Source organism: Phaseolus vulgaris, chromosome 8 (assembly GCF_051622355.1).
Source record: "Phaseolus vulgaris cultivar YP4 chromosome 8, ASM5162235v1, whole genome shotgun sequence".
Classification (NCBI taxonomy): Eukaryota; Viridiplantae; Streptophyta; class Magnoliopsida; order Fabales; family Fabaceae; genus Phaseolus; species Phaseolus vulgaris.
Genome location: NC_143505.1, coordinates 3,066,129 through 3,086,108, shown reverse-complemented (window position 1 = coordinate 3,086,108; position 19,980 = coordinate 3,066,129). Strand labels below are relative to the sequence as shown.

At 33.2% G+C, this 19,980-nt stretch overlaps 1 protein-coding gene across 1 annotated transcript; it reads right to left on the bottom strand.

Annotated features, from left to right (window-relative positions):
- Positions 1–785: 785 nt before the first annotated feature.
- Positions 786–8,985, bottom strand: LOC137823872 (putative galacturonosyltransferase 14). Its single transcript, XM_068629180.2, has 6 exons — positions 8,353–8,985; positions 7,451–7,506; positions 7,204–7,359; positions 3,789–4,379; positions 2,086–2,388; positions 786–1,767 (listed from the first exon to the last, which is right to left on the bottom strand). Exons 1-6 carry the CDS (start codon positions 8,567–8,569, stop codon positions 1,483–1,485), a joined length of 1,608 nt encoding a protein of 535 aa, XP_068485281.1. The 5' UTR covers positions 8,570–8,985; the 3' UTR covers positions 786–1,482.
- Between the last annotated feature and the right edge of the window lie 10,995 nt (positions 8,986–19,980).

The window sequence follows — 19,980 nt, the reverse complement described above, 5'->3', positions numbered from 1 at the left end:
TATATAATTTTAGTTATATGTAATATACTTTAGACGTTTAACAAGTTTCTCTTACCACAATAACTATCATGGTAGCAAAGTTTATTAATGGAATAACTCTGTCACCAAGATCTGTTACATGTGAGTAATGTTCTCACTTATCAATGCATTGTTACAATTGTAAAAAGTAATTTAATATTGTATTACGAGTGTCAGTTAAAAATCACAAGATTACAACAAATAAAAAATTATGTTTCCTGAAAAAGAAAACTATAAATAACTGATAACTTGACAAGAAGTACATAATATTTTAGACATGTTTTCATTCTCTGATAAGAAGTACTGAAATCAACTAAAATAAGGGTTTGGTATATACTCTTCAAAATCAGGGTAAGAAAATGAATGATGAGTCTTTTATTGTCCTAAGTAGAAGGGAAAGTGATAAATAATTGACAGATTAAGACGCAGCATGTGACAAATAAATCACCATTAATGCCTTTTAACCCCACATAACTTTGCCATCTACACTAGTATCTCTACCCCTTCACCCTAATAACTCCCCACTTGTGTTAAAAGGAGTAGTACAAAGTCTTTTTCTCATTGATTTTCTTAACGAATGTGATTGAAGCGTCTTCAATGTTTCTTACCAAAAAACAGCCAAGCTTTTGTTACTATGTAAGTCGCACTCTACTTCCAAAATATTTCCATTTTATTTTTGCACCTTATATATCCGGCTGCCCTAACTAAGTTGTGAAAGCATGAGGCACAAAATATTAGCACGATTACGAAACGGCATTGGAAGGATAGACAAGAGAGAAAATGAATTTTCTGCACATTTCCAATGTCTGGTAATAGTACATAATGAATAACAATATATATTATATATATCCTACAAACAGTTCCCCAATTCAATGAACCGTAACGAAGCAATCTCATGAACTACTCCTAGAATTCACCATCATGATATCAAATCAAAGCAGGTGAAGGTAAAAATTGGTACTAACAAAAATTAAGAAACTAAAAAATGAAGGGTAAAATGCTGCTCTAGAGGGGGGGAACCTCACAAATAAACTGCCCTAGCACTTGTGTTCTCAACACCAACTAGATTGATGAAACATGCCTGACTTTTTTTATCTCCAGCATCCAGTTTATTCTCCAATAATCAACTATGGAATATTTGCTATATTTGTCCCATAGAAGACCAATAATAGTATATTCTTTCACAAACCAAAAATAGAGGATGTGTTTCTATGTCAAAACTCAAGGACCCAAATGATTCTTTAAGGCCGTGCAGGGATGGTGGTGTCGTATGTAAAAATGTAGGGAATGGAAGCAAATCCACCCAGTGTTTTTCATCACTTTGCCCTCTCAACCAATTTTATATTTGCCTTGTCAAATTTATCTTGAAGAAAATTTCAAGCTGCAAAAATGTAGATGAAACCTGTATTACTCGTCCTTTTTATATTCACTGTTGTACAAAACACTGCTCTCCTCGCTGGCAGACTATGATTCCAGGATATGACAGTTCCTCAAAAAATCATTAGAATAATTGACATACTTGGTCCAAAATGGCCGAAGATGTTCAAAGCCAATTTGCAACCAAGGTTTTGATTGACCATTGTAGTGAATAACAGCAGCCTTTTTCACACTCTCAATATTGGTATTGTTCTGATAACCCAATCCAAGCATGTGCCAAGAGGGATCAATTGGGTGAACAAGACCTTTAAATGCAATCAAAGCAGGAGGCAGGGTTCCAAGCTTCCACATCGTCAGGTTTGACTTCAGATTCTGCCATATAGAAGTTGTCAATAAATATATTCTTTGGTAACATAACAGGAACATTGCAGACCAAATACCCAAGAATTCCCAGTCCCCAGCCCCCCCTCTTACAGCTTCACAGGGGGGTTCAATAAGAAGAACAAAAACAGAAGGAAACAAAAGGTCACCTTATAGACCATGTTTAAGTCACTCAATCAGTTGCCACACAATATTAATTTATAATAATGTGTGGATTCGGTATGAACCTCAAATTATAGAAAATCAAAGAATAATTTAATGTTTTGAAAGACCAAAATTATATTAGTCAGAAAAAATTTAGAATTTTACCTCTTTCAGCCAAGAATGATATGTCTCTCTTATATTAGTTCTTCTCCATGCACGCAGATCAAAGATATTCATTCCATAAGCCCATGCACACTCATCAGGGTCCAAATTCCTTGCTATGAGGGGGTGAGAAAAATTGAAGTAGTTCCTTAAATGCTTAGACATTACCCACTCGTCCTCACCTCTGCAAGTTTCGACAGCTCCATTAACTTTTCCTTCGAGGTCAATTTCCCAAAGTGGAGACAAGTCACGCTGAATCACCACATCATCATCCAAAAAAACCACCTTGTCAAGGTTTGGGAAAAGCTGTTTGACATACAAGACAAACATAATCAGGACAAATATATCAAACGGAATACAACTTATGATCAAATGAGAAGTACTACAATAACAAATATTTTTCTATTGTTGATATGAATATTATTAAAAAATAATTTAGCAATCTTAGCTATATTTGGTACATAAGCTCCGAATACTGATGAAGGCAACACAATGCAAACACAACTAAAGTTAATAATGATCTATTGAACAAACAACAAGTGTTTGGGTATTATAAGATGCCTAAGTCTCATATCCAGTAGTATGGGATGCCTGGTGAAACATTTAAGTGTTTGGCATTCCACCGCTGACATCTAGCTTCAAAAAGTGAGTTCCCTAAGTGTTTGGGTGCTTATTAATTGATATCAAAGTCGGTTGTTAGTGTCTCAAAAAGGGCTACCATGGAGGCTTTCGATCAATGGAGGATCTCACCAAGGAGAAAGTTGAATGAAGTGTTGTTGTAGAGAGTAAGCTGCCAAGACTTCGGCTTTTAAAGACTATCCTATGATAGGGACTTGGGTACTATGGGTGTCTAAGTCTCAAATTACTATGGGATGTTCAATAGAGTACTTAAGAGCTTGGTTCTTCCCCCTTAGAAATTACCTTTTAGAGGTGAGTTCCCCAGCACTGAAAAATACAGAAATTGTACAATTTACAAGGATATATTGAATCTTAAATAAAAAGGGACAGAATGCAACTTCCATGGCTTTTACAATTGAGCCAATATTCAGATCTCCATAATAAAAACTAAGAATGCCCTCTGTTCTGCACTTTTCCCCTCTATTTAAGCTAAGGCTTTGATACTGTCCCTTTCAACTATTTAACCACCTAACAGTTTTAACTGTCGTATTCCATATAATTGCTTTGTCTCACTTCAGTTGGCTTTCTTTTATTTTTTAATTGTATCCGATCTTATGTTATGCTTCGTGTTATGTAAATTCCTAGAAGCAACCTGGGCAAAATAGCAAACATTTGACTTGAATTAAGTCGTATAGAACATATTATATGTTTTAAAACATGCTTTTATGTTGTCTTAAATTACTGTAGTTTGTAAAATGTTCAGACGCATTCAGTGCCCATTAGCACTTTTACCATCACAAATTCAGTTCATAAAAACATACATAAAAGTATAACGAAGATTTTTTACATTCAATGGCCAGTTAATTGTTCGTTTATTTTTTAGGGTAATTGTCCGTATTTTTATGTTACTATGTTACGTTCAATTCAACATACAAAATCACAATAAGATACAAAAATAATAATGTAACCAATAAATTGCATTATCATACTTTTGTAGATTATGGCTTGAAAATATCAACAATATACAGTGAGTGAGTGTACGAGAAAGATGGAGAAAAAAACAGAACGAGGTAATGAATGAAATTTACCTCTGGTAAGTATATGCGGAGGTGGTTGAGTAAAGATATGTACTTTGGACTTCTTGCCTGCAATTTAGATGCAAATTTACGTGGACTAGTATCACTGAGATTGGCTCCTGCTAAATGATTCCCATGGTAGTAATTCCTGATCCCGTTTTGATTTTCTACAGCTTCAAGTACTGGGACATTCTCTCGAGTTAACCAGTCAAATTGGTGAATTCCTTTGATTTCGACTACAGCAGGGGTGACCGGATTCAGTGCAAACCAAGAGTGCATACCAGCATAAGTTTTTTTATCAGTGATCACATGGAATACTATTTTCTCAGGTTTCAGAGATGATTGGACAGTTGAAGTAACAACTACTGAAGCAGCCAAGATGTTATCAGTTGACAAAATAAAATGGTGGTGCGAGTTGTCAGACAGTAAAGGAAGTAACTCTGGAGGTGGCAATTGTTTGCGTGCATTGGCATTTGATGAATATTCATCAGTCAGACGCAAAGACAGACAATGAATCCCTTTAGGGATAGAACTTGCAGCAAAGTGTTTATTCATCAGCTCTGCAAATTTGGACTCTCTGATTTCTCTCTGAAGTTTCTCCATCTGCTCAAGAAGCATAGCATTTTAACAAAGATCAATAAAATCACCATTTATCACAACTTTTGATACAAGAATGTTAATGCATAGTCTGAAAAGTACGACTAAGCTATTGAAAGATGAATTATTAATATACTTGTGCTCAAGTTTCACACGTCAACTTTGCATCTACTCATACAATTTCTCAGGGTCTTAATGGGGATGCAGAAACCGATGGTTATCATGTAGTTAACGTTGCAGATTAATGATAATGACATAATGCTAATAAATGTTTTTTGAAAGACTAGTGATATTTAAAATACAAAATCCATCAAAAAAACATATAACAGGTGAAACATACGAGCCTTTCCGCTTGATATATAATCGAAGTCAAAAAAATACATGAATGAACATGACACTTGAATCACATATTGGTGGGCAGAGGAGGGTGGATGGGAATGGAGGAAAATAGGCAAGATTTTGTCATGTAAAAAATACCATGATAGCAATATCTAATGTGCGTTTTAACAGCATTAATTTTAAGAATTTAATTAAAGAATTTTAAAACTAAATATAAGGATTTAATTAGAGTCTTTAAAGTACAATAAACTAGTTAAAAGATTTTTAAAAAATACATGGATTTCCAGATTAAGTTATATTTGGACTGCGATGTTTACTAGAATATTAGTAATAAAAAGGTTGCAGGTTCAAAGGACACAACAGACTCTTTTCCCCAAGTCAATGAGATGTGCAGGGTTTGCTCAGAATCAGTTCCACATCTGTTCATACATTGCTTGATCTACTTCTATTTCTCTTTGATACTCTTTGCATTTGGCAAATCTAGTTTTAAAATATATCCTTGGAACAAATATTTATGATCAAGTTCAACAGTTTCGAAAGAAATAACAACGCTAAAATTGTAACAATGCGCAATCTCCACAACATTTTAATGAATATGGGTGGAGCATAACTGTAGTAGCTAATGATATTTTTTTTCACACAGCAACTGATTTGGGATAATCAAAGGCAATTGGCTTCCATTTGGTCTGAAGTACAAGGCCTTTTTGAGGGAACTCCTCTATCAGATATGTTGAGTGATAAGGCATCTTTGCTCCATTAATGTTAAGTTTTTCTCTTTATTGTTTTGTGTTTTGCTCTTATGTTAGGGAGAATTCCTAATCCACCAAATTCATCCTAATTTCTTCACTTGATCTTAATTAAACTTTTTTTAAACAAAACACAGGGTGTCAGCTACATAGACAGTTACAGGTTAAATTAAATATACAAAAGCTAAAAGATGTGCAGATATAACTTAAATTAATATGAACAGCTTGAGGATAAACCATTGTATTTGCAAATGCAAGGTATTATTAATATTATTGTCTATATAAAACCTAAAATTTAAGAAAAGTGCAACAACCAGAGAACTTTATCCATCTACTAGTAGTGAAAACTACACATCTATGTAAAAATATAAGTACCAATTTAAAAAAAAGTTACATAAGTTTTATATAATCTTATAATTTAAATATAAATTATCAATCCCATATAAAAACATATTTTTTACAAAAAAATGTTAAACATGTTTGTATATTAAAAAAGCGCTAAAAAAAATTGAAAGGATGGTGGACGTAAAACAAAAATGTTAAAGAAAAGAATGCTAAGTCTAGAACAAGATATTAACACATTATAAAAAAAAGGAAAAAAATATAAAGAATGAATATCTCAATTTAATATACCATCAATTAAGTTATCTCATTGAACTAACAGAGTTGTTCATTCAATATAAAATTAAGTAGAAACACACACAAAATTGACTAGAAGAGAAACTCAAAATAAGAGTCTATATAAATAGCTAAAAGATGTACAGATATAACTTAAATTAATATGAGCAGCTTGAGAATAAAACATTGTATTTGTAATTGCAAGGTATTGTTGTTATTATCTATAAACAACCTAAAATTTAAGAAAAGTGCAACAACCAGAGAACTTTCTCCATCTAATAGTAATATGATTTGTTTGGAAAAACACTTTAAAAGTCTCCAATAAACTACACAATACACACTACCAGTATAGACAACAGGGTTAACTAATGCGAGACATGTAAGAAACCTCTCATTCTACAGTTTCCTTTGCAACCCGTGGTGAAAAACTGAAGGAAAGGACATGGTTATCTATTTTTTGGAATAGTGGCATCAAACTAAATTCAAGTAAAATGATAAACTGGCATCCATAGTAGATGAACAGCCAGTATATATATATAATAAAATCAATGAAATAATCTTGGTCAAGTATTCTGGACTGACTGCTTTACAACAAATCAGCCAAGTCAGCAGCAACATCAACAAAAGCAAGATAACCCTTTCTCCAGTCAAGTAGTAAATTAACATCTATGCATAGCACCTACATAACTCAGAAGCGTTGTCAAATCTCTCCACAGATAAAACGTAACTGTGTTCACATTTTTCTTTTCCTTTTGTAAATATTACTTGAAGATGAGCCAAAAAGACAATGCAGTCTACTTGTACAAATTGAGAAAAATCCATATCATAAAACAGTCAGTACTCGGTACAACTATACCAAACAATACAGAATCAGGTCTAGCAAGACTTTCATCCAATTAGAAAACCAAAGCCATGTACTTACATTCAAAATAAATATTCATCTAGAAAAGTACTGAATCATTATCTCTCTGGACAGAAGACACAACAAAATGTATGTTCCAAGAAAACCATAAGTCATGAGATTTAAATTGTTAGTAGAATTCAATTTAAGACAACCTCTTCCTTACACAATATCAATTAACCAAGAAACGGACAATAATTCGTGTTGAATGAATCAAGCAACTTACCATTCCCCTTAGCATGATCGCAAAAGTTTTTGCATCATACTGATTGTTCTTCATATCAGAAACCAATTGCTCAAAAGAATCCGGAAGCTTTAGATCAGGTGGAATTTCCCCTGCCTTTACTTCGTTAAGGATCTTGTAAAAATCTCTAACTAGTCTCTGCAACATCATTGATTGCATCATAACCACTCAGGTTCAGAAAACAACTTAAATCAAAACTATATGGGATAAGATAATAAAAAATGTTTACCCCTGAATCGTCAACCCTCCCGAGAAGCCTTGGCCCCAACCGCCTACCTAAGCAATCTGGAGCACAAAATAAAAAAATCAATTAATGTTCTAAAACAAGCACAAGGTGAGGGTGAGAATAAAAAAAAGGCACAAATAATAAACTTTCAGAACCTATTCGGGTATGTTAAAAAAAGTGTCATACAGCAGATATTTTGGTAAGACAGAAACAGATAGAACAAAACTTCTATCATCAACAACATACTGAAAACAGACGAACCAAGCATTGCTTAGGCAGGGACTTAAAAAAAAAACGTCGCCCATAATTTTTTCCCAGACATGTCACCACAGCACCAAATAGTTATGCAGTCAAGAACTAGAGGAGACTTTTCATTCCTCAAATGAAATACTAAACAGCCTAAAGAATTCAGGAACACTTGCCGCAGAAACATCTCCATCCCATCAACGAAATCAAGAACCACCCAAACAGAACACTTAAATAAGCCAGTCACACTTCAAATTTAGATCCTAAAACAAAAAGATGCATAACACATTAACACTATCCAACAGGAAAACCACCTACACAAATTGCATTACCACAACAAATGTTTTATTATCTATCTCACTAGGAGATCAACTACATAGATCAGAGCCACCCTAAACTCGTCTATACACCAAACGCGGATCACTAACAGGAAAAAGAAAGCATCCCACCAGGTGAGGTCGGCTACATGGATCAGGCAGTCATACACAATTGTTGCTATATAAATCTAAAACAATTCCAGCGCAAAATCTTCACCTTTTTAGAACCCATCAGATATATACAAACAACAAACACAACGTCCAAATCGTGATCTAGCTTATAAAAGAAATGAAGAATAAAATCGGAAGGGAAAAAAGATGAAAGAAAGCGAGAAAGAGTACCAAAGGAGGAGCACTTGTTGACACCTTCGAGGGTGACGAGAGCGGTGAGAATGAAGACAAAGGGTAACAAGAAAGCGAGGATGAGGATGGTGTGGAAGAGGGTTCGATAGGAAATGTGGCGAGCTGCGACCTTGATCTTCATCAAGTCAATAAACCCATTGTTGTTGCTGCTCGATATCGTGATGCTTCTCATGCTCGGCGAGAAGTGAAGCTGCATCGTCGTTCGCGCAGCCCCACCGCCGCAACAACCCTACCACCACCACCACAACCCCAAAACGACAACGACAGCCCCCATGCCCACACCATCACATTCCCATTATTCCGATCTCAGCACCACGCGCCCAATCCAACCCTGTCAATCCCACGCAAGATTGCCACAAATAATCGATCGAGGTTGAGGCTCACGTTCCGACTAAGCTTCGAGTTCCTCTCCCATGGATCGATCAACAATGAGAGAGAGAAAGAGAGAGAGAGAGAGAGAGAGAGAGAGAGAAAATGGTGAGAAAGAAAAGAAAGAGAAATTTGTGGGTCTTTTTTCTCGTTTTCTTTTTATTTTTATTTTTATTTTTTGCTCACTTTGTGCGGAGGCTTCTCATTGGTCCGATCTAAAATTTCGTTTTCCCCCAAAAACAATTATGAAAAAAAAAAGTGAAAAACATTACCAGTCAAATCTGAAAAGCGTGTTGCGCTTAGAGAGAGAAATGTGGTGAGTGTTTGACCTTGAGATTAGGGTGTGGAAGCATGATTTAGGACCTAAATTTGGATGTTTCCTATGTTTATGGACAAGGTTTAAACACCATTATCACCCAATTCCTCCTTAATTTTTGTTTCAATTTCTTTATTTTCTGTTTAGGGTTATTAAAACCTTCTTCTCTGCATGGAATGTAGGAATACTACTCTCAGATTTACACCACAATAATTTATTAACAAATATATAATAAATAAATAATAGTAATATAAAATATTAAATTGGTTTCTTCGAAAATGATAACATTTGTTTGATGGCAGATGATTATTGTTACTTGAGGTGTCAATCTAACCGAGATGTCAAGTTACATTACTAGTAATGTCTAATGTCTAACATTAAAACTTTTTATAAAAAAAAATAACATTTATTCTATTGTTACTTGAGGTGTGAATCTAACTGAGATGTCAAGTTACATAGTAATGTCTAACATAAAATTTTTTTATAAAAAAAAAAAGATAACATTTGTTCTACACATCCTCTTATATAAGGATCAATTCCAAAATTAATAAGTTCGGTAAATTGTTGTTAAATTTTTATAAATTAAATTAATTAATAATAATTAAAGGGACTAAAAATTGTTTTTATTGTTATCAATGGATTTTATTTTATTTTTATTATATAATGAAGACAAACTAAATAAACCGTCTTTTATTTTTTATTACATACCATAATTTAAGTTCATAACATTTAGATTTTTTTTTTTGGTATTAAGTTTACAACATTTAAATCTGGACTGCTTACATTTATTGGTTTTAAATTTCCAATTTCCTTTTTTTACTTAATATAAATCAAATCAACTAAATTAAAAATTAGTTAGTTCTGGATCAGTTATTTGTCTTATTGTAGAATAATTGTATGTTTGAAAAAGGGAAAAACTATCATTTTAAAAAATTCACACGTGATTTATCCATTAAAGTATATAAATAAAACGTTTATTGTCCTTAAATTACATCAATTAAATAATAATGGTATAATTACAAAATTAATTGCACCGTAAATTCCCACAATACTTACTAATAATAAAAAAACATATATGCTTAATTTTTTTTTTATTCGATTTTTATTCTCGAGTTATTTAAATTAGTTTAGACCAATAAAAATTCTCATAAAATAAATGTTATAGCTGTATAAGGTATAATTAGATAGGAAATTACAGAGTAATTCTTTTGATGTATGAGATATGAAAGTGTAGTTAAGAAAGTAATTTCTCTAAATATTCATTATCTTAAAGTACACAAATTTAAAGATGAAACTTCTAACTACACATTTAAATAATATACATAGGTGAACACTCTAATTTGGATCAACTAAATTTAAGAATCAAATTTAAATATAAAATGACAAATTATATAAATTGAGAAAAATCACTTTATACAGATGACAAATTATACAAATTAAAATAATATAATTAAAAAATAAAATATTAATAATTATGTAAAGACAATAGTTGACAAATTATGTAATTTTTTTTTAATTAACTGTTATATGTTGATGTTTTATTAGGAAAATTATATGATTGTTTATTTAATTATTTTAATTTGATAAAAAAACATAATTATCTAGTTAAAAACAACAACAAAAGTAGTTATAAAAAAATGTTTTCTATTATATAATAGTGTAATAAAAATACACTAATTAAAAAGTGTTTTCATAAATGAAAATAGAAGTCTTTCTCTCTTGCTTCCGTTTTTTATATGCATACCACAGATTGGCACCCGCAAACAAATTCATCAGTTTTCTTATATTGACAAATATTTAATTTGTATTAAAAAAATTGAATTTAATTATGCTTTAAATATTTTTTTTTCTTCTTAATTTATTAAGGTATTTTTAAAGACAAAATCATGATAAAACATTAAATATTAAAACAAACACTACCTCAAATGCAATGATGATATTTTAATAGATTTGAAGTCAAAATGAAAATATTTAAAGAAAATTAACCAAATTAATTTGGATACAAATAAAATTATTAGAGTGCATGTGCACAAAAAATAAATACATTGATACTTTATTTTTCACTTAACATGTTAATTTACTTTTAAATTAGCTTAAATCCAAACTATATCTTAAACTGAGTTGGAGTTTGGAGAATATTATTAAAGAACATAAGGGAAATTTATATTAACAATCACAAGTGGCAAAATCTGAGAAAATGAAGTGTATTGGAATCAATGAAAGTAACATGCTTTCATGTGCAGGGTGCTTCCTTCTCCCTTATCCTTCACCACACTTTGAAATTGGTAAAGGATTCACATATTCATTCATTAAGTTAAACAAAACCTTTTATTTCTTTTAAAAATGAAAAGTTCAGTCTCATATATTTAATGAAGATTTTTTTTTAATAATGTTATTATAATTTTTAATGTCATAAATTATTTTGAATAAATTAGGAAATAAAATTGACAAATACGAAATCATGTATACTTATCAATCACTGTTTATTTTTGAAATTATTCATAAAATAATTTATTTTCTAACAATGTTATTCTAACTTTTAATACAATAAATTATTTATAATAAATTAAAATATCCTAACTGATCATTAGATAGAATACATATAATTGAAGAATTTTAAAGTTATAGTTAATTAGTAATTGTTTACAATTATGTATAATTATTTGTAATAATATTTAGTAATTAATTTTTTGGAACTTTTTTAGTAAGAAAAATTAACTTGTAAATTTTAAAATTCAATTAAGTGTCTCACCGTTTAAACAATTTGACAGAGACCATTTCAATTTGGCACTCTTCACTGAAGGTGTATAATTTTGTGATTAAAGGATAATAGTGTGGAATTCAACTAGATTTGAACTATATATCCCTAGATTAAAAAAGGGCAATTTATTTGTTATTATTTTTTAAAATAGTTTTTTAAAGAAATATTTGAAAAGCTTTTTATTTATTTTTTAATGTTCTCATTCTAAAAAGTAAATTATATATTATTCTTAAATAAGTTATTTAAAATATACCAACCTATAAGTTTAACTAATATTTCATATCTTTTTGTGAAAAGTCATTATTATTTGTTGTGCTTTTAAAATGAATACGTAGATAGTTTTAGTATTTAAATGGTTTGTTTTCATTTTTTAATTTGAAAATGTAATTAAGATAAAAATGGAGTTTGAGTTGTGTCTATCAACTAGTGAATATCTTTATACAATTCTTTTAAAATTTTAAAATCTAGTTAAGGGTAAGAAGGTATTTGAAATGTATATACCGAATGGGCCCTTTATATATTTATATAGAGGGTGTTTCTTCCTGCACCCCCACATTTTTCTTCCTGCACCCCCACAGTCTTGTGCAAAGACAAAATTGCCCTTTAAAATTTTTGAAATTACAACATTACCCTTGATGTTATAAAACCCTAAAAACTTAAAATGATGCTCATTTGTGCGTGGTGGCTGGCCGGCTTCTTCAACAGCAGAGGTCTTCTTCAGTGGCAATCTCTTGCAATAGCTTCTTCTTCCAAATCTCATCCATCTCACATTCATAAAGGTACATTCATGTGTTCCAGACTTTGGTATCCGTTTTTTTCATGGATTGTTGTTTCCGTAAATGTTATTTCACATTCCAAATCACAGAATCCGGTAAGTTTTCGAATTTAGGGATCCGGTAGTTTACCGGATTTGTGGATCCGTTAGTTTCCCGGATGTAAGGATCCGGTAGTATTCCGGATTTAGGAATTCGGTAGTGTTCCGGATTTAGGAATCCGGTAGTGTTTCAGATTTAGGTGAAGTTTAAGTAGAGTCACACCAAAGAAAAGAAGAAGCTGCTGCTGCAGGTTTTTCTGTTGGTTGATAAGCATATTGCTGATTCTGATTGTGGCCATTGCCATCACAGTTGGGATATTATACTATTAGAATTCAGAGCAGTAGTTGTAAATTCAAGTTTAGGCTGTGATTTTTATTATTACTATTTAATTTGTTTTATTTCTTTTGTGTTCTTTCATTGGGATTTCTCTTTTGATGGATTTTTGTTTCCACCACCACTTCGAGATACTGTTCTTGTATTTCTATTCTGGGTTTTCACCCACTTCACTTACACATTATATCTATAGTATATGTTGATATTCTATATTTTCAGTACCGAAAATCGTTAAACTTTTATTAATTAGATCTGGACCCACATGACACGATTGCTTACAATTTTTTGGATATATATTTTGTTTTGTCTTTGTAAAATTAAAATAAAATGTAAATTGGTAACGCTGATTTATAAGGTCTGATCAGTTTTAGGATGCATAGTTAATCTTACACTAATGGTTTTCATCTCCTTGGCTCAAAGAAGATTTTTTTGAACAATGACTAACACAATTCTGCACTATGTTTTAAAATCCAAACTTTAGTTAATCCGGTAGTGTTCCACATGCAAATTTCTGCAGGTTTATGAATATAAGTTGAATCTAACTTGAATGGTGTAATTGAACAGAAATGGTGAAGACTAGGGGAGGAGGTTCACAAGGTGATCGTCTACGTCCCACAGCTTCTGTTAGAAGAAGAAGAAGACATGTTAATGAAGATGAAGAACATGTTGAACATGAAGATGCAGAAAATGTTGATGTCGAACTTGAAGAAGCTGAACCCCAAATGGAGGTGGAGGATGAAGGCGCACCTGAAATAGAAGGTGAAGGTTATCCTGGAGGTCCACGGGATGGGACACTGTTGACAGGTTATGAAGACCATGTGGCCATGCAATTATGGAATGGTGTGGTAAGTAAATATGTTGTAATATGATACTTGTTCATTGTTAATTTGATATGACTTTCGTTCATTAAACTGTATATGATTTTGGTTGGTTAAATTAGGATCGAGGAGAGTTAAAATTGGTGTCTCATGGCCGAAAAATGAGTAAGATGGGTGCTCCTCATCCTCGGATACTACCTGCAGTGGAGTTGTCAGGTTTAGCTGCACTTATTGGGGCAAGCTATGACACGATAGACAAAGGACTGTTGTGTGCCTTTGTAGAAAGGTGGCACCCAGAGACAAATTCATTTCATTTGCCTGTAGGTGAGTTGACCATCACATTGGATGATGTGTCGAATTTGTTGCACCTCCCAATTATGGGGCAATTCTACACGTATCCGAGCTTGGATACAGCTACGGCAACCGATTTGCTTGTTGATTCACTTCGTGTAGATCGGGGAGTAGCAGCTGCTGAGACTCGTCATTGTCGGGGTGGACATGTGCGTCTAAGCTGGTTTAGGGAGATGTATGAGGACGCATGTACCAGGAGACAATGGACTGTTGCTGCACGGGCATATTTGCTCCACCTAGTAGGTTGCACCATCTTTGCAGATAAGAGTGCTACGTCGGTTAGTGTATCCTACTTGGGATTATTTGTAGATTTAAGGCACACCGGAGGATACTCGTGGGCAGCAGCTACTTTGACCCACATGTATGAGCAGTTGGGAGATGGTTCCTATGCAAATACTAGACAGTTAGCTGGGTATGTCACGTTATTTTCATCATGGATATATGAGCACTTTCCGAGTATTGGACACCGACAGCTTCGGGATGCCTATGTTGAGGATGAGCCGCGGTGTATGAAATATGTGGTCGGGAGTAGGTTGTCCACACTTGCCTCAGTTCGAATGCAATTAGATAGCCTCTGTGTTGGTGCTGTTCAATGGATGCCCTATGAAGAGCATAGAGCGGTGCGTCCTTTTGAGTGGATTTCATTATTTTCAGGGTACATTCGGTTGAGGGGTTGTAGGCAGATGCATTTGCCTGAACGTGTACTCAGACAGTTTGGATATATACAGTGTATCCCTAGTCACCCAACCACCGTTCATCATGGCGATCCATCCACATCTGATATCGACCATCGATGGTTAGATTATAATGCTAACCTCCTACAAGGTGTAGTATTAGCAGCTGATGTTGGAACCTGTATTCCTGCATATTTGGAGTGGTTCCGGTCTATATCACACCCATATATCATCCAGATGGCTGAGGATGATCGACCTCCGGTGAGTACCCATTATGGACGACGTCAGGGCGATATCTCTATCACTAACCACAACCTTCGGGTATGAATCAAATCTCAAAAACAAACCTTTCAGCTTCTCAAGGGCCCATACAAAGTTATGATGACGTTCTGATGCGAGTAACATAAATGCAGCACTGAAAGTCACTCCCGTTGAGGTTACACCAACAACTTCAAACAAGGGCATCCTATACCTATCTCAATATCACAATACAAAAACCAAAGTCAAACGCAACTTTTCTAACCCACTTTAGGAGCTCATCCCGAGTACGAAATATCTACAAAAGTTATCATAACAAATTATTTACTAATTAACAAACAACTTAAAAATACTTTACAAACTTAACTTTACCTCATTTGTAGTAAACGCATCTGTACATTCATATCCCTTCGATTTAGATAATGAATTCTCAATATCATCATCATCCCACACATTCACACCATCATATAATTGTTGTTCAAATTCTTCACTACTATCCATGCTTCTACGAATAAAAAAAATAAAACAAAGTTATTGCATTCCGGATCCATGAATCCATAAGTGAAAAAATCATTCCGGATCCAACAATCCATAACTCAAAAAGACTATTCCGGATTCAGGAATCCATAACACAAAAAAAACATAATGCAAAATACAATTCCGGATTCATAACTCCATAATGCAAGTAAAGCATTCCGGATTCATGAATCCATAACACAAAATACTGTACCGGATCAACCCATCCGTAATGAAATTTTAGCTTCCGGATTCACAAATCCGGAGAACAACATATTATTGCATTTTACTTCCGGAACACCCCCTCATCCGGAACACATTATTTCATTTATTCCGGATTCATGAATCCGGAAGGTATTACCGGAGTCCGATATCCGGTAATCCCGAAATTTCCATAACCACCGTGTTTCTTAAAAAAAACCTTTACTCTTACCTCTATAACCCAGACAACACTTCGGCAACGTTGTATACTCCTCCGCCTTGCTTCCAACAATTATGAAGAACCTCCACAACACTTGAAACCCAAGGATGAAGATGAGCAGTGAATGTGGAAGTGCTGAACGTTGCCCTTTTCAAATTTTTGCTCAAGGTTAATGTTGGAATATTGAAAATTGTGGGGGTGCAGGAAGAAAAATGTGGGGGTGCAGGAAGAACAAGCCTTCTATAGATTATAGAAGATGAATAATTTTTTTTTTAACATAAATTACATATTCATAACTTATAACTCATTATTATTAAAAGGAATTGTGTTTGGAAAAATTGGTTTATAAGTTAGCCACTAGCTAATAAAGCTTTTAACTTATAAGTTTAAAATTCATACACCATACACTATTAAATTATAACTGTTTGATAAACTTTATAATAAACTGGTTTAAAAATATAATATAACATAAAAAATATAACTATATAAGTTTTATTTATAAAAAAAATTATGATTTTGTAATATATATATATATATATATATGTTTTTTTTCTTTATCCTTTTCTATATGATAAGAGACTAACTAATTAAATTTGACTTCTTTTATTCTGTTGATTTGTGATTTGTACCTTTCTCAAACTAATTAATGTAGGTAAAATTTGTCTCTCCAAATTACAAGTTAATTGCGTACAATAATTTCGTATAATAATTGCATTAACCAATTATGTCATAGGTTGATTATATCAATATGAGATTAAATTCTCCGACTCTCTTCTTTTGGAGTTAGTTTCACAAATCCAATTTTTTATACTATCACATTATTTCTAGGATGCCACATCAACAAAGCCAATCCCATGATTGTGGTGGACAATAAAACTCCAGTTTGAATAAATTGTTATGTTGGTAAGCGAGCATGTTTCTAATGTAGGTCTCCTTCTCACCAAGTGTGTCTAATGTAGGTCTATTTCTCACCAAGTGTTTCTAATGTAGGTCTCCTTCTCACCAACATATTTCCTAAGCTTTATCGAGACATCGAGACAACATACAAATAAGAAAGAGACAGTAATAGAAAAATCAACTTTCACTTAAGATAACCATATTGGATCAGAAATATTCAAAGATCATAACCTAAAGTGGTGTGCATACGTTGAATACACCCGATTTTTCATGTGTCTCAACTCAAGTTGGCAGTGGGACAACACCAAATATATCCGGATTTGCCTCAAGAATTTCAGGGAAAGGCTACGAACCTCTATCCAAGAGAAATTTTGAATAGACGTGACGTAACAATGCAAGGAGCACGCGTTCCACAAATCTTAGTTCAATGGAAGGAAGGGGACAATGATACTGCTACATGGGAGGATGTGGCTATCATCAAGGAGCAGTTTCCCGATTTCAACCTTGAGGACAAGGTTCTTTTGGCAGAAAGGAGCAATGTTAGGCCGGAAAATAAAGACAGCACTTGGAGGGTATATCAGAGAAGGAAATTTAAAAATAAAGGTTGAACGGGTTAGTTAGTTGTTGGGTTAGTTAGTTGAGGTGATGGGGTCTTTAAATAAAGACCAACCTGTTGTGGGAAAGGGGATCTCAATTGTTGTATGAAGTTGACAGGAATTAACCAGTGTGAAAAGGAGTTATTCTCCTTTGTAACCCTTTGGGTGTTCGATTCTGCACTGTAATGCATAAAGTAAGTAAGTCTCCAGAAGCGTGTCAAGCTCTTGGCTTGATGTCCCTGTAAGAGGGTTATCCATCGAATGAAAGAAAGTTTAAATAGGTAAAAATAAAAAAGTGAATACTTGTCTCCGGAAGAGATTTGTTTGTCTAACTTTTCTGTTAGACACATTTCAGTCACATGGTTACCGTCCATGAACAACTGGTTCAATTCATCCTTCACCTGGACATATGATCAAATAATCAAACCACATGCATGTATGGAGACTTTCTCTTTCCAAATTAAAAGCTAATTATTTAGTGATTCACTAATCATGAGATTATATCATCATCAAATTAATTGCGTACAATAATTGGTTAGCCAATTATGTCATGGGTTGATTATATCAGTATGAGATTAAATTCTCCCGATCTCTCCTCTTCACTCTATTCTCCAAAACCTTAATTCCTCTTCCACAATTTCAGAAACTTCATATTCTGAGAATTTGAATAACACTACCCCAAAACTTTTCTTTTGGGGTAGTTTCACTTGACGCGTATTCACAAATCCATTTTTTTATATTATCACATCATTTCTACGATGCCACATCAACAAAGTCAATCTCACTAATGTTGTGGACAATACAAATCCCAGCTTGAAGAAATTGTTATGTTGGTAAACGAGCGTGTTTCTAATGTAGGTCTCCTTGAAATCTACATATGTCCTCAGCTTTATCAAGACAACAAACAAATAAATCAACTTTCACTTAAGATAACCATATTAGATCAGAAATATTCAAAGATCATAACCTAAAGTGGTGGTGTGCATACCTTGAAGAGCTTTTTTCAATGTGTCATCGTTCTGCATAAAATAAGTAAGTCTCCATAAGCGTGTCAAGCTTCTGGACATCAAGTTGCTTGATATCTCCGTAAGAGGGTCCAACATCGGATGAAAGAAAGTTTAAAGAGGTAAAAACAAAAAAGAGAATATTGTTTCAAGAAGAGATTTGTTTGTCTAACTTTTCTATTAGACACATCTCAGCCACATGGTTACCGTCCATGAACAACTAGTTCAATTCATCCCTCACCTGGACATATGACAAATAATCAAGCCACACATGCATGTATGGAGATTTTTTCTTTCCAAATTACAAGTTAATTATGTAGTTCATAAGATTATATTATCATCAAATTAATTACGTACAATAATTGCGTTAACCAATTATGTCATGGGTTGATTATATCAGTATGAGATTAAATTCTCTCGCTCTCTCCTCTTCACTCTACTCTCCAAAACCTAATTCCTCTTTCACAATTTCAGAAACTTCAGACTTTGAATAACACCACTGCAAATATCTTCTTTTGGGTAATTTCATTAACGCGTATTCACAAATCCAATTTTTTTATACTATCAAATCATTTCTAGGATGCCACATCAACAAAGCCAATACAACTCCCAGCTTGAAGAAATTGTTATGTTGGTAAGCAAGCGTGTTTCTAATGTAGGTCTCCTTCGAATCTACATATGTCCTCAGCTTTATCAAGACAACAAACAAATAAATCAACTTTCACTTAAGATAACCATATTGGATCAGAAATATTCAAATATCATAACCTAAAGTGGTGGTGTGCATACCGTGGAAAGCTTATTCAATGTGTCATCTTTATGCATAAAATAAGTCTCCAAGAGTGTGTCAAGCTCCTGGACATCAAGTTAGTTTCTTGATGTCCCTGTAAGAGGGTCCAACATCGAATGAAAGAAATTTTAAAGATGTATTAACAGAAAAGTAAATACCTGTCTCCGAAAGAGATTTGTTTGTCTAACTTTTCTGTTAGACACATCTCACCTACATGGTTACCGTCCATGAACAACTGGTTCAATTCATCCCCTCACCTGCACATATGATCAAATAATGAAACCACACATGCATGTATGGAGACTTTCTCTTTCCAAATTACAAGCAAATTATGTAGTGATTCACTAATCATGAGATTATATCATCATCAAATTAATTAATTGCGTACAATAATTTTGTAAATAATTGCTTTAACCAATTATGCCATGGGTTGATTATATTAATATGACATTAAATTCTCCCGATCTCTCCTCTTCACTCTACTCTTCAAAACCCTAATTCCTCTTTCACAATTTCAGAAACTTCATATTCTGAGAATTTGAATAACACCACTGCAAATCTCTTCTTTTGGAGTATCTTTTGGGGCAGTTTCACTTGACGCGTATTCACAAATCCAATTTTTTATACTATCACATCATTTTTAGGATGCCACATCAACAAAGCCAATCCCACGAATGTTATGGACAAT

Coding starts and splice junctions, on each gene's coding strand:
- LOC137823872 (XM_068629180.2), bottom strand. CDS start 8,569: ATGCAGCTTCACTTCTCGCCGAGCATGAGAAGCATCACGATATCGAGC. Junction 7,360..7,450: donor GGAGGGTTGACGATTCAGGG/GTAAACATTTTT, acceptor ATGATGTTGCAG/AGACTAGTTAGAGATTTTTA. Junction 2,389..3,788: donor TCCGCATATACTTACCAGAG/GTAAATTTCATT, acceptor TATGTCAAACAG/CTTTTCCCAAACCTTGACAA.